Raw genomic sequence first — 23,964 nt, forward strand, 5'->3', positions numbered from 1 at the left:
CCTTACTATTTTGTACTGTAGTGCTATCTGTCTCTCCCAATACTCTGTGTACCTTGGTGTTCCTCTCTAGTATGATCTCCTGGTTTCCACCCCCTGCCAAATTAGCTTAAACCCTCCCCAATACGACCAGCATTGTTACCAGAGTGTTACCCACTCGGCCTACACAGGTCCCATCTCCCCAAGAATTGATCCCAGTGTCCCAGGAGTCCAAAGTCCTCCATCCTGCTCCATCTGCCCAGCCACACATTCATCTGCTTTATCCTCCTACTCCTATACTCACTTATGCCTGGTACTGGGATTAATCCAGAGATTACTATTTTTTGAGATCCTGCTTGCAGATTTCCTACCTAGCTCCATAAATTCTGACTGCAAGACCACATTCTTCTTTCTACCTGTATCATTGGTACTGATGTGGACCACGGTCCCTGGCTGTTCACCCTCCCCTCCCCCCAGGGTGCTCGGCAGCCGTTCAGTGACATCCTTGACTCTGACATCAGGGAGGCAACAAACCGCCCTGGATTCACATCCGCGGCTGCAGAAATGCCTGTCTATTCCCCAATCCTATCTCCTACCACTATTGTTCTTCCAGTCGTCTTTGTGCCCCCTGTACAGCTGAACCAGCTGTGGTGCCATGGACTTGACTGGCTGCACTCCCCAGATCAACCATCACTTTCAGCAGTATTCGGAACTGATTATCAGTCAGAGAGTGAGACACGCTAAGGGACTCCTGCACTAACCTGCCTTCCTGACATCTCCCTTGAAAACCCGAGCTGGAATTTTAATGCTGTGCTGGTAAAGTGAGCCAGCTCTCAGGAGTGGGTATGGGGTAGAATCGGACCCTACTTTAGTTGGTGATGTGAATTATAGACAGATCGTCTTCAGGTAACGGGTGTTTGACTAATACAATGAGTAATGTTTGTACTCTCCTGTCTGGGAGGACTACCATCCTGAGTATGGTGAGGGAGTGGGGTTGAGTCTCTACAGACCTGAGTTCCCTCAGCCCATCATACCTCGATGTAATAACAGTGTGATATGTTCACCTTACACTCTCCCAAGATTCATTTCATGTTCTGGGAAAGATCTTGAGACTCTTTCAAATGCTTTGTTATTTTGGTTGATTCAGAGTTTGGTGTAAGCTGAATATTGTGTTGTTATTTGTCTGCTGTTTTATCAATCTTCTAGATTTATAAGTTTTTTAAGACTTTTATAAATCTTGCAGATTTATAAGTCACAATAAAATCACTTTTTCAACTTAACCCAAACTACCTGATTTATCAGCATGGTGTGTTCCTATTCACTGAAACACTCAGGAGCCCACAGTAAAACTCCTGTACACAATATATTGGTAAATGTCACTGTGGGCTGGTTTACTTTCTCCATAAATGGATTTATAATTTCCAATTCACAGGAAGCATAATGTTTCCCAAAGGAAGAAAGACTTTCATGTATATGTCAACTCTCACAAACTAAGGGCATCTGAAAGCATTTTGTAGCCAATGATGTGCTTTTTGAATTGTGTCACTGTTATAATTTAAGAATCATGGCAGCCAGGTTGTGCACAGCAAGCTCCCACAAACAGCAATGTGATATTGACCAGATAACCTGTTTTTGTGATATTGATTGCGGGATCCAAATTGGCCACGATTTAGGGCTAACTCCCCTGCTCTCCTTTGACCTACTGTCATAGGATCTTTTACAGTCACCTGAGAGGGATGATGGGGCCATTGGTTTAACTCATCTGAAAGATGGTACCTCTGACAGTGCAGCACTCCCTCAGTACTGCACTGGAGTGTCAGCCTCAGTGCTCAAGTCTCTGGAGTGAGACTTAAACCCACAACTTTCTGACTCAGAGACAAGAGTGCTAACTAAGTCATGGCTGACAGTAACTGATCATATGTCTGTTGTATTAGATTCAGTTTCTAAGGGGTTAAGTCCCAAGGCTGTGTACAGAATGCTTTTCCCCCTGTAGACTGGCAGACTGAAAGTTTGATTTGATTTAAAGTGGTAACTAGTTAGAGCTGCAGGTGTCAATGTTGTCTTTGTGTCTGGGTTCCTGAAGCTGTGAAAGGTGGTAAAGTCCCTGTGTCAGCTGGAATGGACATCTTAAGGGATTGTCTTCAATCAGTACTGCTGATTAACCATTCTGCTTTCATTCACTCATGAAAGTTCTATTGTTTAGGCACAGTTCTAACAGTCTGTCAGGAATAAAACTCCAGGAATAACCCACTCTTCCCAGGAAAGCTCAGTGTTAGTTTTAGTGAGATTTTTGAGCTTGTTTTCAAATCCCTCTGTGTCCTCTCCCCTCCCTATCTCTGTAATCTCTTCCACCCCTCAGTACTGCACTGGAATGTCAGCCATGATTTTTTTGTGCTCAAGTCCTGGAGTGGGACTTGAACTCACAACCCTCTGACTCAGAGAACAAGATTGTGGGTTCAAGTCCAACACCAGATGGATTATTCCATGAACATGGACTAAAGTTGTTGTCAGGGCCAAACGAATAATTCCTCAGGCCCTGGGTTCCCTGTACAAACCTCACCCACAATTTATTGAACATACACACGACCATACAAATTAGGAGCAGGAGTAGGCCACTCAGCCCCTCGAGCCTGCTTCGCCACTCAAAAAGACCATGGCTGATCTGAATGTAACTTCAACCCCACATTCCTGACTACCCTGATAACCTCTCACCCGCTTGTTAATCAAGAGTCTATCTAGCTTTGCCTTAAACATATTCAAAGACTCTGCTTCCACTGCCTTTTGAGGAAGAGAGTTCCAAAGACTCACTGCCTTCTGAGAGAAAAAATTTCACCTCATCTCTGTCATAAATGAGCAACCCCTTATTTTTAAACAGTGACCCCTAGTTCTAGATTCTGTCACAAGAGGAAATATCCTCTCCACATCCACCCTGTCAAGAACCCTCAGGATCTTAAAGGTTTCAATCAAGTTGAAACACAAACATGTTGTAAAATGGGGGAAGAAATTATCCCGTAGATGTTCACACACTGCATTGATCATGAAGCCAATCAGATCACAGTGTACCACCAGTAAATAAAACTGTTTCAATTGGCCACACATCATCTTTCAATAGGTATTTTCTTTAGTAAAACTCCTTGACAAATATGCAACAACCACAAGTGCACAGATTGTGGCCGAGACTTTTCAATAGTTTTTGTCAGTGTAATCCAGCTGAAATTGACCGTATCGGGAATTTTAAATGTAAGTTGCATCAAGCATAAATTGAAGTTTCCCGATCTTTAATGTTGGTTTATTAAACATCGCCCAGGAAGCTGGTACCAACCTGGGATAATGGCGAGTTTAAATCCCCACCTGATCTGCTGCTCTAAGTCGCCTCCGTTTCACCGGTCAGTTTCCCAAGTTTCAGGAAACTGACAACTCCAGCATGATGCCACCACCAAACACATCTTCCCTTCACCCCACCTGGCGGCATTCCGCAGGGATCGTTCCCTCCGGGACACCCTGGGCCACTCCTCCATCACCCCCTACACCTCAACCCCCTCCCACGGCACCTTCCCATGCAACCGCAGAAGGTGTTACACCTGCCCCTTTACTTCCCCTCTCCTCACTGTCCAAGGGTCCAAACACTGCTTTCAAGTGAAGCAGCACTTCACTTGCACTTCCCTCAATTTGGTCTACTGCATTCGCTGCTCCCAATGCGGTCTCCTCTACATTGGAAAGACCAAATGCAGACAGGGTGACCGCTTTGTGGAACACCTTCAGTCTGTCCGCAAGCATGACCCAGACGTCCCTGTCGCTTGCCATTTCAACACACCACCCTGCTCTCAAGCCCACATGTCCGTACTTGGGCTGCTGCATTGTTCCAGCGAAGCTCAATGCAAACTGGAGGAACAGCACTTCATCTTCCAACAAGGCACTTTACAGCCTTCCGGACTGAATATTGTGTTCAACAACTTCAGATCATGAACTCTCTCCTCCATCCCCACCCCCTTTCCGATCCCCCTTTTTTCCAATAATTTATAATTTAAAAAATATATATTTTTCTTTTCCCACCTATTTTTAAATTTATTTTGATCTATCATTTTATCTCCACCTTTTAGCCCATTTCGATCCCTCCCCTCACCCCCACTAGGGCTATCTGTCACTTGCTCATCCTGCTTTCTACCCTTAATGTCCCCATTAACACATTCCTTAGATAATATCACCACCGTCAACGCCCCTTTGTCCTTTTGTATGTGACAACTTTTGGTTATCTCTACCTATCACTGGCCCTCTATCCAGCTCTACCTGTCCCACCCTCCTCAACCAGCTATTTCACCTCATTTCTATATTTCTTTAGTTCTGATGAAGAGTCAGACGGACTTGAAATGTAAACTGTGTTCCTCTCCGCAGATGCTGTCAGAACTGCTGAGTTTTTCCAGCTATTTTTGTTTTTGTTTCAGGAAACTCAAGTTACTCCAGAAATATTTGGATTGGCTGTGAGAGACGTCAATCAGAGAGCCCCACCCACTCTGCCCATTCTCTCCTCTTCCTCTTCCACAGCTGCTTCACTTCCTGTCGGGACTCAAAACCAACTCAGGAGATGGTGAGTGAAGGAACACAATTTATAATAATTACATCACATAATATCCACACTAATCTTCAGGCAGTCTGACTATCCTGTGGGGAATCAGGTGTGGAAATTCCCCTTATGCTGTGTGAGAAGATCCAGCTGAGAGAGCTGTTTACTCGGTGCTTTGTGCTGAACTGTTTGCCTGGAGCTGTGTGTTGGATATTGAGTGTGTTTATTGGAAGCATTTCCCTTCTGATTTACAGGCTGAGTTTTGTTGATGGCTCATTACTGAATATGAGAAGGTGAGGTGTAATTATCTGGGAGGTGCAGAGTGCCTGAGGATTCTTACTGATTTCCTATTGTTGAGTTCTGTGTGTGTGTGTTGGGAGCTGGTTATTATCCTGTGGACTGTGAATGGTCAGTTCTGTCTGTGTGTTGGAAGCTGTTTTTATGCTCTAGACTATAATTTGTACAGTTCCTCTGAGGGGATGTTCCCAGTCGGAGCGGCAGGACTGAGGGAGAGCTGCCTCCTCGGAAATTTCTTTAAATTTTACCTGAAGGCCTCGGCCTGTCCCAAAAGCCTGGGCTTGGTTTTGATAGTTTTGCCCAGTGCTGTGGCTGATAGCTCACACACTGAGTGAGTGCAGTGTACCAAATTTACCAGAACCCTTCAATCAGCTACACTGAAGCAATATTTTGGCTTCTGGCACTTCCTGTCTGGTGTGTTTCCTTCAAATAGCCTTGGAAAACAGGGGGAGAAATTTCAAAATCTCCATTGAAATAACATGTCCCCTGATTATTTTTATATGAAGCACATATTCAAAGAGTAAAATTGGTCTTTGCCAGCATGACTCAAGCTCATAGTGAACCCGATAGCAATATTTTTCTTGGCTTCTGGCACTTCCTGTCCGGTGTGTTTCCTTCAAATAGCCTTGGAAAACGGGGAGAAATTTCAAAATCTCCATTGAAATAACATGTCCCCTGATTATTTTTATATGAAGCACATATTCAAAGAGTAAAATTGGTCTTTGCCAGCATGACTCAAGCTCATAGTGAACCCGATAGCCCGTTTTACACTCTGTGTGACTGTCTTTTCCATTGCCCTCAAGGCATTTGCAAATATGGGGTCTGCCCTACCTGGTCTGATCTACATGTGAGCCCAGATCCACAACAATGTGGTTGATTCTTAAATGCCCAAGCAAACCGCACAGTTGTATCAAACCACTACAAAGTCACAGTGCAATGAAACTGGATGGACCACCTGGCATCAACCTAGGTACTGGAAATGACAACAGCACATCCAGCCCTGTTGACCCTGCAAAGTCCTTATTAACATCTGGGAGCGAGTGCCAAAATTGGGAGAGCTGTCTCACAGACTAGTCAAGCAACAGCTTCACATAATCATCCTCACTGAATCATACCTTACAGATAATGTTCCAGACACCACCATCACCATCCCTGGATATGTCTGTCCCACCAGCAGAACAGACGGCACAGTGGTATACAGTCCGGAGGGAGTTACCCTGGGAGTCTTCAGCATTGACTCTGAACCTATGAAGCCTCATGACATCAGGTCAAATATGGGCAAGGAAATCTCCTGCTGGTTAAACCCCACCCCCCGCCAATTGCCCCCTCAGCTGATGAATTAGTGCTTCCTCCATGATGAACACCAACTGACTAATTGAAAGAAGTACTGATGATGACAAGGCCACAGAGTCTACTCTAGGTGGGGAAATCAATGTCCATCACTAAGAGGGGCTCAGTATCACAATGACTGACTGACTAGCCCAGTCCTAAAGGACATAGCTGCTAGACTGAGTCTGTGGCAGGTGGTGAGGGAACCAGCACAAGGTAAAATCCTACATGGCCTCATCCTCACCAATCTACCTCTCGCAAAATGCATTGTCCGTGTCAGTATTGGTAGTAACCACGGCACAGTCATTGTGGAGACGAAGTCCCGTTTTCACATTTGAGGATACCCTCCTACCCTCCATCCTGCTGTGTGGCACTACCACCTTGCTAAATGGGATAGATTTCAAACAGATCTAGCAACTCAAAACTGGGGTTTTGGAGCACAATTCCAGAGCACATGTCTTCAGTATTATTGCCAGAATGTTGTCAGGGGCCGTCGCCTTTGCCGTATCCAGTGCCTTCAGCCGTTTCTTTATATTACGTGGAGTGAATAGAATTGGCTAAAGACTGGCATCTGTGATGCTGGGGACCTCAGGAGAAGGCCGAGGTGGATCATCCACTTGGCACTTCTGGCTGGAGATTGTTGCAAATGCTTCAGCCTTGTCCTTTGCACTGATGTGCTGGGCTCCTCCATCACTGAGGATGGGGATACTTTGTGGAGCCTCCTCCTCCAGTTAGTTGTTTAATTGTGCACCACCATTCACGAATGTGGATGTGGCAGGACTGTGGAGCTTAGATCTGATCCGCTGTAAATCCTCCACCTGGGGGTTATCATTGACCAGAAACTGAACTGGACTAGCCATATAAATACTGTGCCTACAAGGACAAGTCCGAGACTGGGAACTCTGCAGTGAGTAACTCACCTCCTGACTCGTCAAAGCCTGTCCACTATCTACAAGGCACAAGTCAGGAGTGTGACGGAATACTCCCCACTTGCCTGGATGAGAGCAGCCCCATTAACACAAAGAAGCTCGACACCATCCACGACAAAACAGCCCGCTTGAATGACCCCCCTTCCACTACCTTAACCATTCACTCCTCCCACCACCGAAGCACAGTAGCAGCCGCGTGTACCATCTAAAAGATGCACTGCAGGAACTCACCAAGGCTCCTTAGACAGCACCTTCCAAACCCATGAACCCTACCACCGAGAAGGGCAAGGATACATGGTATCACAGCACCTGGAAGTTCCCCTCCAAGTCACAACCCATTCTTATTTGGAAATATATCTCCGTTCCATCACTGCCGCTGGGTCAAAATCCTGGAACTCCATCCCAAACAGCACTGTGAGTGTACCTACACCACATGAACTGCAGCAGCTGAACAAGGTAACTCACCATCATCTTCTCAAGGACAATTAGGGATGGACATTAAATATTGGCCTAGACAGCGACACCCACATCTCGTGAATGTATAAATAAAAACTGAGGAGTCAGCTCCTTCAACAAAGGAGGAGAGGGAGTTGGAAGAAATCATGTTTCCTTTTCCTGTTTTACAGAAGGATTGCACCGTACTACACCAGAGAATAGAGAGAGGATAGACACCACAGATAGGTCCTGACCATCACCCAAGGAACAATTACACAACTGTGGGAAGACATCCAGTCCCTTCACAGCATTGGTCAACACAGAGAAGGTTGGGCAGTAAAACCATCATCTGGAAATCGGTCGAGTCAGGGGAGCTTTGACATATCATCAGATCTGAAACTGGTCAGTGGTGTGGAGCCTTCCATCAGAACCAACCTTCCGAAGGTTCGGCTGTAGGCAATCGGTCAGGGTGAGACTGGGAAGAAGTGTGAGTGGGCTCCAAGTGTGGTGAGAGCTTCAATTATTCATCGAGCCTCATGAACCACTGACTCATTCCTACAGGAGAGAGGCTGTTCAAGTGTGAGGTGTGTAAGAAGGACTCCACAGGCTTATAAGATCTTCTAATGCACAAGGTACATCTGTTGTAGAACCATTAACACAAGCCTCATGGAAGAGAAACCATTCAAGTGTGAGGTGTGTGACCGAGCTTTCACACAGTCATCGACACTCATGAATCACAGCCGCATTCACACTGGGGAACAGCCTTTCAAGTGTAAGGTGTGTAACAAGGGCTTTAGACAGTTATCAAGCCTCGTGAATCACCGGCCCATTCACACAGGGGAAAAACCATTCATGTGCGAGGTGTGTGACAAGTCATTCTCGCAGTCCTCAACCCTCCTTGTCCACCAACGCATTCACACAGGGGAGAAACCATTCACCTGTGAGGTGTGTAACAAATCATTTTCGCGGTCATCACACCTCTGCAGACACCAACACATCCACACGGGGGAGAGACCATTCACCTGTGAGGTGTGTAACAAATCATTCTCGTTATCATCAGACCTCTGCAGACACAAACGCCTTCACACAGGGGAGAAACCATTCACATGTGAGGTGTGCGGCAAATCATTCTTGTTATCTTCAGCTCTCCGCGCACACCAACGCCTTCACACAGGGGAGAAACCGTTCATGTGTGAGGTGTGTAATAAATCATTCTCTGACTCATCGAACTTCCGGACACACCAACGCACTCACACAGGAGAGAAACTGTTCAAGTGTAAGGTGTGTGACAAATCATTCTCTGATTCATCGAGACTCCTGCTCCATCAGAGGATTCACACAGGGGAGAAACCGTTCATGTGTGAGGTGTGTGACAAATCCTTTTCAGTGTCATCAAGCCTCCGCGCACACCACCGCACTCACACTGGGGAGAAACCATTCACGTGTGAAGTGTGTGACAGATCTTTCTCGCAGTCATGGAGCCTCCTGTTCCATCAGAGGAACCACACAAGGGATTAACCCTTCAAGTGTCAGGTTTGTGATGAAATTTTTGTCACATCTTCGACTCTTCTGGGACACTAGAGGATACACATAAGGGAGAAACTCTTCAGGTGTGGTATTTGTGACCCACTCCTTTGATCTCCCAAAGCACCAGCAGATTCCCGCTAGTGAGAAACCATTCAGGTGTGAGGTGTGTGACAAGACTTTCACACAGTCAGTGTATCTCCTGGTCCGTCAATGCACTCACACAGGGGAGAAGCCCTATTGGTGTGAGTCCTGTAATAAAACCTTCACACAATTGTTGGACCTCCTGGAACATTAGAGAACCCACACAGGAACTACCCAACCAAGTTCTTTCCCAATTTCTTGTCAGAGTGTGAATGTCTACACAATCTCACTGCAATGGGTGTTCAGTGATATTGGGGCACAGAACAAGGAGCAGCTTTCACTCACATCAAACAACTAGTGACGACAACACCAGTGCTGAGGTACGATGATGTCATTGATGAAGTCACCCTGCAGTGAGATACCAGTGAAACAGGACTTGGAGCAACCCTCATGCAGCAAGGACAACCAGTTGTGTTTGTATCCAAAGCATTAACACAAACTAAAGGACACAGACTGAGAAAGAGAGCCTGGTTATTGTGTTTGCTTGTGAGCATTTCAACCAATACCTGTTAGGAAGAGAGAAAATGATGGTAGTGTCTGACCACAAGCTACTTTAAAGCACTTTTTCAAACTGTTTGTATCTGCTTCAAAGCAATTGCAAAGATTGTTACTTCATTTGCAGAGATATCATTTGGAAGTGAAGTACAGGCAAGGGAAGCAGATGTACATCACTGACATGCTGTCAAGAGCTGCTCTCTCTTTGAAGGAAGTTGATGATGCTGGTACAGAGTGTGAAATCTTCCAGATTCAACAAGAAGCAACAGCATGACATGCTCTGGAAGTCATCAACCCAGCAGAGACACTGAATCTGACAGACAAGCGTCTTGCCTAGATCATGCAAACTACACAATGAGATACAACTCTTCAAATGTTACAGGAAGTTGTGATGAAAGGATGGCCTGAAACCATCAAGGACACACCTGTTGCTGTAAGAGAGTATAGGGCAGACAGAGATGAAGTGATCGCCCAAGATGGCATCTTGTACAAATACTCTAGGGTCATGAGCCCTAAAGGGATGAGAAAACTTTGAGGAAGGCAAGAGAAGTGCTCTACTGGCCAAACATGAGCAATGAGATTGAGGACCACATCAGCCAGTGCAGTGTTTGTAATGAACATCAAACTAAGCAAGATAAAGAGCTGCTCATGATTCATGACATCCCAGACAGACCACGGATGAAGCTTGGAGGAGACCTCTTCACTCTCACTGGAACTGATTATCTCGTCACAGTCGACTGCTATTCAGACTACTGGGAGTTAGACCAGCTGACGTCAACGACTACCAGTGAGATTGTAGAACGCCTGAAAGCACATGTCAGTCGTCATGATATTCCTGACATTGTGATGAGTGACAATGGCCCTTGATTCACGAGCGAAGAATTCAGACACTTGATGAATGATTGGGAAATTCAGCACCACACATCATCTCCACACCATCCCCAGTCAGATGGAAAGGCTGAGGCAGCGGTGAAAACTGCCAAAGGGATCATCAAAAAATCAACTAGACCCAGCACAGATGTGTACAAGGCAATCTTAGAGTGGAGAAACACACCTACTGAAAGCATGGAAAGTTGTCCAGTCCAGTGACTAATGTTACGCTGCACCCAGACTACTCTTCCAACAGCTAAAAAACTACTGAGGCCAGAAGTAGTAACAGGGAGTGAGTGACAAAATCAAAGTGAAACTACAGAAAGACAAATTTCACTTTGATAAAGCTGCCAAATTGTTGCCAGAGCTGAGAGTTGGAGAGCCAGTCAGAGTGAAAACATTCAACGCACTCAACAAAAGTCAGCTCACTTGGCAGCTTGGGATCTGTGTGGAGAAGTTGTCACCTCGATCGTACACGGTGAAAGTGAATGACCCGATCTATTGTCACATCCGCAGACATCTACCGTGCAACCGGAGAAGCTGCTCCTTCACAGCAGACAGCTGATGAGGCAGATCTGATTTCACCAACTGAGCAAGGAACTGAACGACCATCAGTCCCAGAGGTCAACTGTTACCCAACAAATGCAGCGGATCAGCAGCAACAATTACCACAGCAACAACACTCGCCACGGCAACAACATCCCCCAGAGAGACAACATCACCTCAGGAACCAGCAGACACTGGATGAACAGCCAATAACAACTCACACGCATACCATAAGAAGACCTGAACACTTTAAAGATTGTGTGTGTAATGTGCTGTGTAGGGAGAGACAAAACTGGAACAGACTAGAAAGAACAAACAGTTTTATGTTCATGTGTGATAATTTTCATTACGGATTATATATATGAAGTAAATTATAAACAATAGTGCAATGTTTTTTCTATTTATGAACAGAGGGATATTTGGATAAAGCCCTTTATACACTCTGGTTTCATATATTAATGTGTCCTCTGATGTCATCATATGTAAATAGAGGTTTGAGGGCAGTGATCATTTTACACACCACATGGAACATTGTCTAAAATTCAAATTGCTCCAAATATTTCTGGAGTAACATGAGTTTCCTGAAGCTTGGGAAACTGACCAGTGAAACAGAGGCGATTTTGAGCTGCAGATCAGGTGGGGATTTAAACTTGTCATTGTCCCATCTGAATAAAACCTCACTTATTGCAGCTGCTGTCTCAGTTCCCCCGGTAAATGTTTGACAGAGATTTCTAGTGTGGGAATAGGATTCTTCATCCTCGGAGGCTTTCAAACTGACAACATCAGTGTGGGATGTGTAGCCTTGGATGTGTTTGACAGCAGATTGAGGAAGACCCGCAGCATCCAAGGCAGTGATGACGTGCAGTGGTGGGACCAGCACATGTACAGGAGGGAGGGGCAAAGGAGAGAGGGAGTAATTTACTCTCCTCTGCTGTCCGCCTCCTCCATTCCCCACTTCACATCTCTCCTTCCTCTCCTACCCACCTCCCCTCTCTTTCCTCTTTGTCCTCTTTCCAACCACTCTTTCCTCTTCAATCCTCCCCCTCTATCCTCTCTCTTTCCCTGTCTCTCTCTCTCTCCCCCCGTCCTATCCTTCTACTCCAGCAATCGGCAGAAGCTCGCTACTCTCATTATTCCCATTTGGGGCTGTGGTCATTTCTGTGGTTGGTACCAGCTTCCTGGGTGATGTTTAATAAACCATTGTTAAAGATCAAGGAAGTTCACTGAGTACTTGATAAAACTTATATTTAAAATTCCTGACATGGTAATTTCAGTAGAATTACGCTGTTAAAACTAACACAAAGAGAGTGTAAACTCTCCTCCACAACCAGTGCATTTGTTGTTATTGCATATTTCTCAAGGAGATTTACTAAAGCAAACATTTAAAAATTGTGTGTGACCAATTGAAGCAGTTTTATTTCAGGGAGGTACATTGTGATTTGATTGACTTCATGATCAATGCAGTGCGTAAACATCTACAGGATAATTTCTTCACTCATTTTACAGCATGTTTGTGTTTCAACTTGATTGAAACCTTTTAGATTCTGAGGGGACTTGACATGGTGGACGTGGAGAGGATGTTTCCTCTTGTGAGAGAATCTAGAACTAGGGGTCACTGTTTGAAAATAAGGGGTTGCTCATTTATGACAGAGATGAAGGGAATTTTTTTCTCTCAGAAGGCAGTGAGTCTTTGGAACTCTTCCTCAAAAGGCAGTGGAAGCAGAGTCTTTGAATATGTTTAAGGCAAAGCTAAATAGATTCTTGATTAACAAAGGGGTGAAAGGTTATCAGGGTAGTCAGGAATGTGGGGTTGAGGTTACAATCAGATCAGCCATGATCTTATTGAGTGACGGAGCAGGCTTGAGGGGCTGAGTGGCCTAATCCTGCTCCTAATTGGTACATTCGTGTGTATGTTCAATAAATGGTGGGTGGGGTTTGTACAGGGAACCCAGAGCCTGAGGAATTATTTGTGTGGCCCTGACAACAACTTTAATCCATGCTCATGGAAAAATCCTTCTGGAGTTGGACTTGAAACCACAACCTTGTTCTCTGAGTCAGGACTCCAGGACTTGAGCACAAAAAATCATGGCTGACACTCCAGTGCAGTACTGAGGGATGGAAGAGATTACAGAGATAGGGAGGGGAGAGGCCATGAAAGGATTTGAAAACGAGGTCAAAAACCTCACTAAAACTAACACTGAGCTTTCCTGGGAAGAGTGGGTTATTCCACAAGTTTTATTCCTGACAGACTGTTAGAACTTTGCCTAAACAAAAGAACTTTCATGAGTGAATGAAAGCAGAATGGTTAATCAGCAGTACTGATTGAAGACAATCCCTTAAGATGTCCATTCCAGCTGACACCAGGGACTTTACCACCTTTCACAGCTTCAGGAACCCAGACACAAAGACAACACTGACACCTGCAGCTCTAACTAGTCACCACTTAAAATCAAATCAAACTTTCAGGCTGCCAGTTTACAGGGGGAAAAACATTCTGTACACAGCCTTGGGACTTAACCCCTTAGAAACTGAATCTAATACAACAGTTCATAAGTTATTGTTAGCTGTGGCTTAGTTTGCATTCTCATCTCTGAGTCAGAAGATTATGTGTTCAAGTCTCACTCCAGACTTGAGCATTGAGGTTGACACTCCAGCGCAGTACCGAGAGAGTGCTGCACTGTTAGAGGAACCATCTTTCAGTCTGCCCTCTCAGGTGAATGTAAAAGATCTCATGACGCTGCTTTGTAGAAGAGCAGGGGAGTTATCCCTGATGTCTTGGTCAATATGGATCCCACAATCAGCATCACAAAAACAAATGATCTGTTTGTTATTACATTGCTGTTTGTGGGAGCTTGCTGTGTGCAAATTGGCTGTCACGTTTCCTTCATTACAACAGTCATTACACTTCAAAAAACATTCCATTGGCTATAACATGCTTCAGCACACCTCAAGTCTGTGAAAGTTGATATATAAATACAAGTCTTTCTTTGGGAAATGTTATGCTTCCTTTGAACTGGAAATGATAACCCCATTGAGGAGAAAGTATACCAACCCACAGTGACATTGACCAATATATTGTGCACAGGACTCTTACTGTAGGCTTCTGAGTGTTTCAGTGAATAGGAACACACTGTGCTGACAAATCAGGTAGTTTGGGTTAGGCTAAAAGAATGAATTTATTGATAAATCTGTACAGAAGATTGATAAAATAGCAGACAAACAACAACACAATATTCAGCCTCCATCAAACTTTGAATCAACCAAAATAACAAAACATTTGAAAATGACTGAAAATCTTTCCCAGAACATGAAATGAATCTTGGAAGAGTGTAAGGTGAACATATCACACTGTTATTACACTGAGGTATGATGGACTGAGGGAACTCAGGTCTGTAGAGACTCACCCCCACTCCCTCACCATACTCAGGATAGTAGTCCTCCCAGACAGGAGAGTACAAACATTCCCCATGGTATTAGACAAACACCTGTCATCTGAAGAGGATCTGTCTATAATTCACATCATCAACTAAAGCAGAGTCTGATTCTACCCCATACCCACTCCTGAGAGCTGGCTCACTTTACTAACCCACACTCACATCAGGGGAAAACTGTCTCAGAATACTACAGACAGAAGTTTCTTTAAAATCCCTGTACTTTAGTCTGGCTCCCAATCCTGATGGTCAGAAATGACGCCAACCTTTAATGGCACAGGATGGATCTTGTTTCCATCATACAAACCCACCAATGGTTACAGAGATCTAGTGGTCACATGGGTCCATGGCCCAATCAGTTCCATTCCAGAAAGACACACTTTCCCCAGGTTAGTTGGACGGCGCTTTCTAATTCCCAACTCTGCTGTTTGGCCCTCCATTCACCATAATGCTTCTGTAGCCATCAACCTGGTTAAACCATTGGAAGTGGGTGTTTCCACACCAGAACCTTCCGCAGCATCTGAGATTTCTTTATCTCTTTTTTAACTTCCAGCTTTTTAAAGCTGATATTCTCTCTCTCTCTCTCCTGCTCTATTTCCTCCACTGCTAATTTCTCCCTCTGGAGGTCATGTTTTCACATTTCTATTTCTCTTTGAAATACTCTCATTCCCCTTTTCTGCCCTTTTTTTTCCTTTTCCTCTGCCTCCAATTCCAGTTTTTTCATTTCCATTGCATGTTCATGTTCAAGCTTCTTCATTTGTAACTTATGTCTCAATACCTCCAGCTGTGATTCACTAGTGTCAGGTATCCCTTCCAATTTCAAATGCTGTACTCTCACTTCAACTGTGCCTGCTTTCTTTGCCCCTACAGTTAACCTCAACTGCAACTTATCCACCATTTCGGTTAACTTACCCTTAGATACTTTTTGTAACCCAATCAGAGTTATATCTTCTACTTCCAGAAAAGTTTTAGCCATGGATAAAGCTATTTTTGCAGTCTTACCACTTTAAAAATCCCTCACACCAACGCCTGAGTTCAATGTGCTTCTCATACTCATAGCCTTAAGGTTCACCAACTGCAAACAAATCAAGAAATTTCAAATATCCCGGAAGAGCTCCCAATTTTGTGATGAAGTGGCAGATGATGTTTGCCAGGCAGGCAAGGGAAACTTGGCCATGCTGTCACAATGGTTTTGCAATTTGTATTTATTACGAGAAGATGTGTGCACTGAAATCAGAAGTAATGAGTCCACTAAGACTTTTAGAGATTTTTAAAATTAAATTAAATTATTTATTAACAAAATAAAAGATTTCAAACATATACATAATACTACAATTACTTAATACTGTAACAAAATCCAAAAATTCCTAATTAACCAGACTCCCAGTTACACACTCCCTTTAAGGCAACAGTCCAAAATAGATTTTAAATGTGAAAAGCAAGCCAGCAAGTTACCACAGTATTTCCAAAAGCTTGTCTTCAGCTTTAGTGACTGGACACAGTAGGCCTTTGCAAAAATGGCTGGGGGCTTCCCAAAGGCCATTTCACACACTCCTGTTAGATCTTACATGGCCCGCCAACATAGCCTTTCATCCTCCTTTATATCCTTGTTAATCTGTAAATTCCATTGTTCCATATGTCTTTGGAAATGTATTTTTCCAATAATATAAAAACTTTAATGTTGCCAATATTGTCAGTAACCTTTGAGGAAAATAAACACACTACTTGGTTTTGCTCATCTGGCTAGTTGTAAATATCCTAAAATCCCTTTGAAACCCACACAACTCCTTCACTTATCTAAAAATGTGAGTTTCCGTCACAGCTTATATGTTAAGATTCCATCCATGTTTACTCATTAGCATTTCAAGTACACTCCTACACCTAACTTTTGATAATTTCAAGCTTGCAGTCTACCTGACTCTCAATGTAATTAAATCACGCAAACTGAACCACCTACACTCACACCCATAAACTACTTTACAATAAACCAGAATAAGATTATGAAAATTATTATACTTTCATAACAGGTACACAAATGGTTCAGCCATTGATCGCCAGATCTGACTGGACCACATCAAGCACTAGTGGTCCTGCTTTCCTCTGCCAAAACTGCTCAATACTCCAGGACCATCCTGAAGAGAAAAGATAACCCACAACATCTCCTCCCCAAAACCAACTATGCCCTTGTAGAAGTTATGTTCCAGCTGTACAGAGCTCTGTTTAGACCCTATCTGGAGAACTGTGTTCAGTTCTGGGCACCGCACCTCAGGAAGGATATATTGGCCTTGGAGGGAGTGCAGCGTAGATTCACCAGAATGTTCCTGGGGCTAAAAGGGTTAAATTTTGAGGACAGGTTGTACAGACTGAGCTTGCATTCCCTTGAATGTAGAAACTTAACGGGTAATCTGATTGAGGTGTTTGAGATGATTAGACAAATTAATAGAGTGGTTCAAGAGAAGGAATTTCATTGCTAAGATCACCTACTTCCCCCTCGGTAACATCGCCCATTTCCAACACCCCCACCCCCACATTAGTCCATCTGCTGTTGAAATCCTCATCCATGCTGTTGTTGCTTCTAGACTAGACTAGACCATTCCAATGCTCTCGTGTCCAACTTCCCATCTCCCACCCTCCATAAACGTGAGGTCTTTATCCTAACTCACACACCTATCACCCCTGTGCTCACTGACCTACACAGGTTCCCAGTCCCCCAGTGCCTCCAATTTAAAATTCTCATGCTCCAATACAAATTGCCCCATGGCCTCACCTCCTCCCTATCTCTGTCACCTCTCGCCCCATCTTCCTCTGAGATCTCCAATTCCGGCCTTTAGTATATCTGCCCTACTTCCTTCCCTTCACCATTGGTGTCTGTGTCATCAGCCATCCAGGCCCCATACTCATGAATTCCCTCCTTAAACCTCTCTGCATCTTTATCCTCTCTCCCTCCTTTAGGACCCTTCTTAAATCTCACCTCTTTGACCATATTTCTGTCATTCCCTCCTAATATCTCCTTCTTTGTCTTGGTGTTATTTTTTCTCTGATTATGTCTCTATGAAACACTTTGGGATGTTTGACTATATTAAAGTGCTCTATAAATACAAGCTGTTGTCCTCTCACATTCCCTCCAACCCTCAAGGGACTGACCTGGAGTACAGACTGTGGACATTGATTGGCCTCTAGTGCTCTGTTTGAGTGGCCATTCAGCATGTGTAGATCCAGACAGTGAATGTTGTGAGACAATGGAGACTGTCACAGCCAAGACACATCCTGCCCTCCCCCTAACTTCCCAGCTGGGGTCACTGATGAGGAACGGGATTCCTGGCGGTTCTCTCCCTCCATAGACCAGAGATGCGGAGGCTAATTGAAGTCCCTCCATTACTACCCCAGGAATGGCTCCTCCTCCGGGTGCTTGTGCTGGTAGATCAGAAGCTGAAACCTTTCTAACCACTGAGTATCTGATTGCCTTCTTGGTCAAAGTGAGAGTCAGTGACTGACTTGTACCTGACTCTGCACTGAAAGGATGCTGAGTTTATACTGGAGCTTCTATACGTATTGATGTCTTCTTTTGGTGATGTTTGGCAAATTGGTCAAAGGTTAAATTGGCCTTCTTGAAATGATTGGACTGATGGTGAGAGAGGTTTGAGACAGACACTGCTGAGACAGACAGTGCTTTGGAACGACAGCTCCCCTGTGTGAGTACTGGAGGGTAAACAACTCAGACAACTCTCAGTGTAATGGAAGCAGGTGACCCGGCTCCAAATCCATGTGGAGATGTCAGTGTATGGTGAGAGAAGAGCAGCAAGTGAAACAATCTTGACATATGTCACACTGAAAAGGTTTGTCTCCCATGAGGGTTCGCCTGATGTTCCAGGAGGTTCGACAACTGTGTGAAGGCTTTATTATAGAACTCACACCAATAGGGTTTCTCCCCTTTGTGAGTGCATTGATGGACCAGGAGATACACTGACTGTGTGAAAGTCTCGTCGCAAACCTCACACTTGAAAGAATTTCTTCCCTGTGTGAATCCTCTGGTACCTCAGGAGGATTGTCGATGTTGCAAAAGCTTTATCACAAAGTTCACACTTGAAGGGTTCCTCCCATGTGGATTGTCTGATGGGAGGGGACTCTTGATGACCATGTGAAGGCTTTTTCACACACCTCACATTTGAACAGTTTTTCCAGTGTGCATACTTTGATGTAAGCGGAGGTACAATAAATGTGGGAATGATTTGTCACGCACACTGCATGTGATTGGTTTCTCCCCTGTGTATATACATTGGTGTTCCTAGAGAGCCAAAGACTGCAAGAATGACTTGTTGCACACCTCATATGTGAATGATTTTTCCCCTGTATGAATCTGTTGGTGGAGACAGACATTCGATGAGGCAGAGAATGAATAGTCGCACACCTCACACATGAATGGCTTGTCCCCTGTGTGAATGTGTTGGTCTTTACGCAGGGTCGATGAATGTGAGAATGATTTGTTGCACACCTCACATGTGAATGGCCTTTCCACCTGTGTGAATGTGTTGGTGTTTCACCAGTTCCGATGACAGTGTAAAGCCTGCATTACACACCTCACACTTGAAACGCTTACCCCCAGTGTGGACATGTTGATTGTTGATCACTGTGTGAAGTCTTGGTCACATACCTGACACTTGAATTGTTTCTCTTACCTGTTGCTGTACAACAGATGGGCGTTGCATGTTAGGAGATCTTATGAGCCTGTGGACTCCTCCTCACACACCTCACACTTAAGCAGCACCTTACCTGTAGGAATGAGTCAGTGGTTCATGAGGCTCGATGAATGATTGAAGCTCTCACCACACTTGGAGCCCACTCACACTTCTTCCCAGCCTCACCCTGACCGATCGCCCACAGCCGAACCTTCGGAAAGGTTGGTTCTGATGGAAGGTTCCACACCACTGACCAGTTTCAGATCTGATGATATGTCAAAGCTCCCCTGACCCGACCGATTTCCAGGTGATGGTTTCACTGCCCAACCTTCTCTGTGTTGAGCAATGCTGTGAAGTGACTGGATGTTTTCCCACAGTTGTGCAGTTGTTCCTTGGGTGATGGTCAGGAGCTATCTGCGGTGTCTATCCTCTCTGTATTCTCTGGAGTAGTACGGTGCAATCCTTCTGTAAAACAGGAAAAGGAAACATGATTTCCTCCAACTCCCTCTCCTTTGCTGAAGGGGCTGACTCCTCAGTTAGAGACTGTTCCACAGTGAGTGTCAGTCTGCTATTCCCCTGTGTGGGGGATCAGATGCAAGTCCTTTCTTTTTCCTCGCTTGACTGTCACACATCCTCTGTTTCCAGCAGGGACACTGGATAGTGACCAGGAGCAGACAACGTGGCTACTTTCTTTCCTCCGCCCAGACCCCCATCTTCCCAGGCACCGTGAGGACAATGGAAAAGACAGTCGGGCGGAGTGTGAAACGGGCTATCAATTCACTATGAGCTTGTGCCATGCTTGCAAGGACCAGTCTTGCCCTTAGAATGAATAAATTATGAAATGTGTGCAAAAGAATAAAAATAAAAACATCAGAACTTTCAGATTGTCCCAAAAAACGCAAATATTGTCCTTCAGGGAAGGGAACCTACAACTGCTTGGTCTGGTCTACATGTGACTCCGGTTCCACACAACATGGTTGACTCTTAAATAAAAGCCGAAAATGCTGGGCTGGGATCACCTTAAACTTATTCTGACACAATGCCAGGATTGTCCAGATCTATCTAATTTTCTTCTTATTGAACTTTATAGTGATTGTTTATGATTGTTTGCTAGATCACTTCAGAGTCAACCACAGGTAAAAACAAAATACTGCAGATGCTGGAAATATAAAATAAAAACAGAAAATGCTGGAAAAACTTAGCAGGCCTGGTAGCATCTTTGGAAAGGGAAATAGAGTTAAGAAGAGTCATACGGACTCGAAACGTTATGGAACCGAGGACACCCAGCCCGCGGTGCCTGATGGGAGTTGTAGTTCTGACGCGCACAGCAGCGGTTGGTGCCCAGCGTTTCGGAGTTCGAATCTGAGAAAGCGCGAGCCCGAGGGGCTGTCACGTGGGCGGGGCTGGAATTGGAGGTGCGCACCTGTAAATCCCAGCCCCGGGCGGCGGGGACCAGGATCGCAACCGTTTAACCCCCTTCACATCCCCCCTCCTTCACCCCCCCCCATCTCCTCTTCTTCCACCCTACATTCTCCCTCCTTCATCCCCAACACCCTCCATCATTCCCCCTTCTTCACCCCTCTCCTTCTCCCTCCTCCTCCCCTGCACCCCCTCTTCTTCACCCCCCCCCATCCTCTCTCCTTCATCTCCCATTCCCCCCTCCACCCCCCCTCCCCCCTCCCATCTCAGACACCCATCAACTTGGTTAAATGGATAACATGGGACTACATTTTACATTGGTTTTCTGTGACTGGTGAGAGACTTTTCTCCAGACTGTGGAGTAAAAGTATAAAAGTTTGACTCTCCCAGTTTTGACTCCATCTCCCTTACTGGTGCTGAAGGGCCTGTCCTCCATTTAGCCCCTGCCCCAGTTAAGATTGTAGATCTAAGGTGCTCCGCTCCATGGCCCGGTCCTTAAATCATTTCTCTCCCTCTTGAAGCTGTCTGCTTGCCATTCCTTTACTACTAGATTTCTGTTTTGTCTGGTGGTGAGTGGCATTTCTTTCTGACTGGAGGTAAAATGGGACAGATTGTAAGAGACCCTCTGTGAATCTGACATCAGGTCATCAGATGGTTTTACACAGGGGCAGCGTGTGGATGAGAAATAGGTGGGGACTGAGGATAGACCCTTGGTCGGACTCCAGAGCGATGGGGGTGGGAAGATTAACCATTGCAGGAGATTCTCTGGTTACAACTGAAGAGGCAAAAGTGGGCCAAGCGATAACAGCCCCACTCACTGGACACAAGCCCTGGGAGAAAGCAGATGGGCCGAATGGTCTGTTTCTGTGCTTTTAAAACTAGAATAAAAACAAATAATTCTGGAAATACTCAGCAGGTCAGGCAGTATCTGTGGAGAGAAACAGAGTTAATATTTCAGCTCTGGATGACCTTTCATCAGAAACTAGGACGGATGTTGTGTGGCTCTTCCTTTCAGTAGAGAGCACCACACCACACCCCGGCCTCCCATGCCCCCCCATTCTGACCATCACCATCCTCTCTCTCAGCCTCACTGGCTTGTCTCCCCCCATGATCCCATGGTCTAAGTTACCTTTATTTTATTTCCTCAGAGTTGGTGACTCTGGAATCAATCTCCGAGACAGACTCAGTCCACAGGTCAGTGTTAATCACTGAGCAAAGATTTACTCCCAAATTCACTCTCTGAGTGAGACTCACTTGCTCAGTAACAGAGTTACTTACCAAGTACTGGCCCATCACCCCATCCACTCTCTTCTCTGTTCCTTCTTCCCCTGCTCCTCTCTCCTGTGCCACTTTCCTGTGCACCCCTCTCCCGCACACCTCTCTCCTGTGCCACTTTCTCTCCTGTGCACCCCTCTCCTGCGCGCCTCTCTCCTGTGCCACTCTCTCCCCCGTGCCACTCTCTCCCCAGTACCATTCTCCAGTACCACTCTCTCTCCCATGCCACTCTCTCTCCAGTACTGCTCTCTCTCCAGTGCCACTCTCTCTCCCGTGCCACTCTCTCCAGTACCACTCTCTCTCCTGTGCCACTCTCTCTCCTGCGCGTCTCTCTCCAGTACCACTCTCTCTCCCATTCCACTCTCTCTCCGGCACCACTGTCTTTCCAGTGCTGCTCTCTCTCCCGTGCCACTCTCTCTCCAGTACCGCTGTCTCTCCAGTGCCGCTCTCTCTCCCGTGCCACTCTCTCTCCAGTACCGCTGTCTCTCCAGTGCCGCTCTCTCTCCAGTACCACTCTCTCTCCTGTGCCACTCTTTCTCCTGTGCCACATGCTCTCCTTTGACCTCTTCTTTGCCCTGCTCTCCATTTGCCTCTCTTCTCTACCCATCTCTCTCCTGTGTCCCTCCCTCCTCTGTCCCTCCCTTCTGTGCATGTGTTGTTCCCACCACTGCACGTCATCGCTGCCTTGAATGCTGTGGGTCTTCCTCTTCTGATCTGCTGTCAAACACATCCGAGTCTACACATCCCACACTGATGTTGTCAGTTTGAAAGTCTCCGAGGATGAAGAATGTTATTCTCACACTAGAAATCTCTGTCAAACATTTACCAGGGGAACTGAGACAGCAGCTGCAATAAGTGAGGTTTTATTCAGATGGGACAATGACAAGTTTAAATCCCCACCTGATCTGCTGCTCAAAGTCGCCTCCGTTTCACCGGTCAGTTTCCCAAACTTCAGGAAACTCAGGTTACTCCAGAAATATTTGGATTGGCTGTGAGAGACGTCAATCAGAGAGCCCCACCCACTCTGCCCATTCCCTCCCCTTCCTCTTCCACAGCTGCTTCACTTCCTGTAGGGACTCAAAACCAACTCAGGAGATGGTGAGTGAACGAACACAATTTATAATAATTACATCACATAATATCCACACTAATCTTCAGGCAGCCTGACTATCCTGTGGGGAATCAGCTGTGGAAATGCCCCTTATGCTGTGTGAGAACATCCAGCTGAGAGAGCTGTTTACTCGGTGCTTTGTGCTCAACTGTTTGCCTGGAGCTGTGTGTTGGATATTGAGTGTGTTTATTGGAAGCATTTCCCTTCTGATTTACAGGCTGACTTTTGTTGATGGCTCATTACTGAATATGAGAAGGTGAGGTGTAATTATCTGGGAGGTGCAGAGTGTCTGAGGATTCTTACTGATTTCCTATTGTTGAGTTCTGTGTGTGTGTGTGTGTTGGGAGCTGATTATTATCCTGCAGTAAGGCATTCTTGCTCCTTTGCAATGAAGGCCAACATACCATTTGCCTTCTTAGCTGCTTGCTGCACCTGCATGCTCGTTTTCAGTGATTGGTGTACAAGGACACCCAGGTCCCTTTGTCCCCACCTCCTTTTTCTTTTTGCCTGTCCTTCCTAAATATTGAGTACCCTTGGATATTCAGTTCCCAGCCTTGGTCACCCTGAAGCCAGTCTCTGTAGCCGCAATTATATTGTACCCATTTACATCTATTTGCACTATTAACTCATCTACCTTATTGCGAATGCTCCATGCATTCAGATACAGTGCCTTTAGACTTGTCTTTAACATTTTTAAACATATTTTTTGTACTATGGTCCTATTTGCTGCTAGCCCCTGTTTCCAAGGTCTTCCACTTTTATTTTTTACTTTTCTGTCTTTCATTTCTATCTTTGTTTCCCTCTCTTGTATCTCCCCACTCAGGTTCCCATCCCCCTACCACTAGTTTAACCCCTCCCCCACAGTACTAGCAAATACCCCTACAAGGATATTGGTTCCGGTCCTGCTGGGGTGCAACCTCTCCAGCTTGTACAGGTCCCATCTTCG

The 23,964-nt window shown here is 45.4% G+C and overlaps 4 protein-coding genes across 4 annotated transcripts in view; 2 read left to right on the forward strand and 2 right to left on the reverse strand.

The window, feature by feature from the left end:
* LOC144695274 (uncharacterized) overlaps positions 1-23,964 on the reverse strand; it is a 291,857-nt gene that overhangs the window by 177,258 nt on the left and 90,635 nt on the right. The gene's annotated exons all lie outside the window — the stretch shown is intronic.
* LOC144695199 (uncharacterized) overlaps positions 1-23,964 on the forward strand; it is a 425,892-nt gene that overhangs the window by 152,301 nt on the left and 249,627 nt on the right. The window lies entirely within an intron of this gene.
* The window catches only part of LOC144695466 (uncharacterized), a 409,626-nt gene that overhangs the window by 101,575 nt on the left and 284,087 nt on the right, over positions 1-23,964 (reverse strand).
* LOC144695258 (uncharacterized) lies at positions 4,395-11,746 on the forward strand. Its single transcript, XM_078566166.1, has 2 exons — positions 4,395-4,561; positions 7,719-11,746. Exon 2 carries the CDS (start codon positions 8,194-8,196, stop codon positions 9,043-9,045), a length of 852 nt encoding a protein of 283 aa, XP_078422292.1. The 5' UTR covers positions 4,395-4,561; positions 7,719-8,193; the 3' UTR covers positions 9,046-11,746.

The sequence above is a fragment of the Cetorhinus maximus genome, chromosome 21, assembly GCF_964194155.1.
Source record: "Cetorhinus maximus chromosome 21, sCetMax3.hap1.1, whole genome shotgun sequence".
Lineage (NCBI taxonomy): Eukaryota > Metazoa > Chordata > Chondrichthyes > Lamniformes > Cetorhinidae > Cetorhinus > Cetorhinus maximus.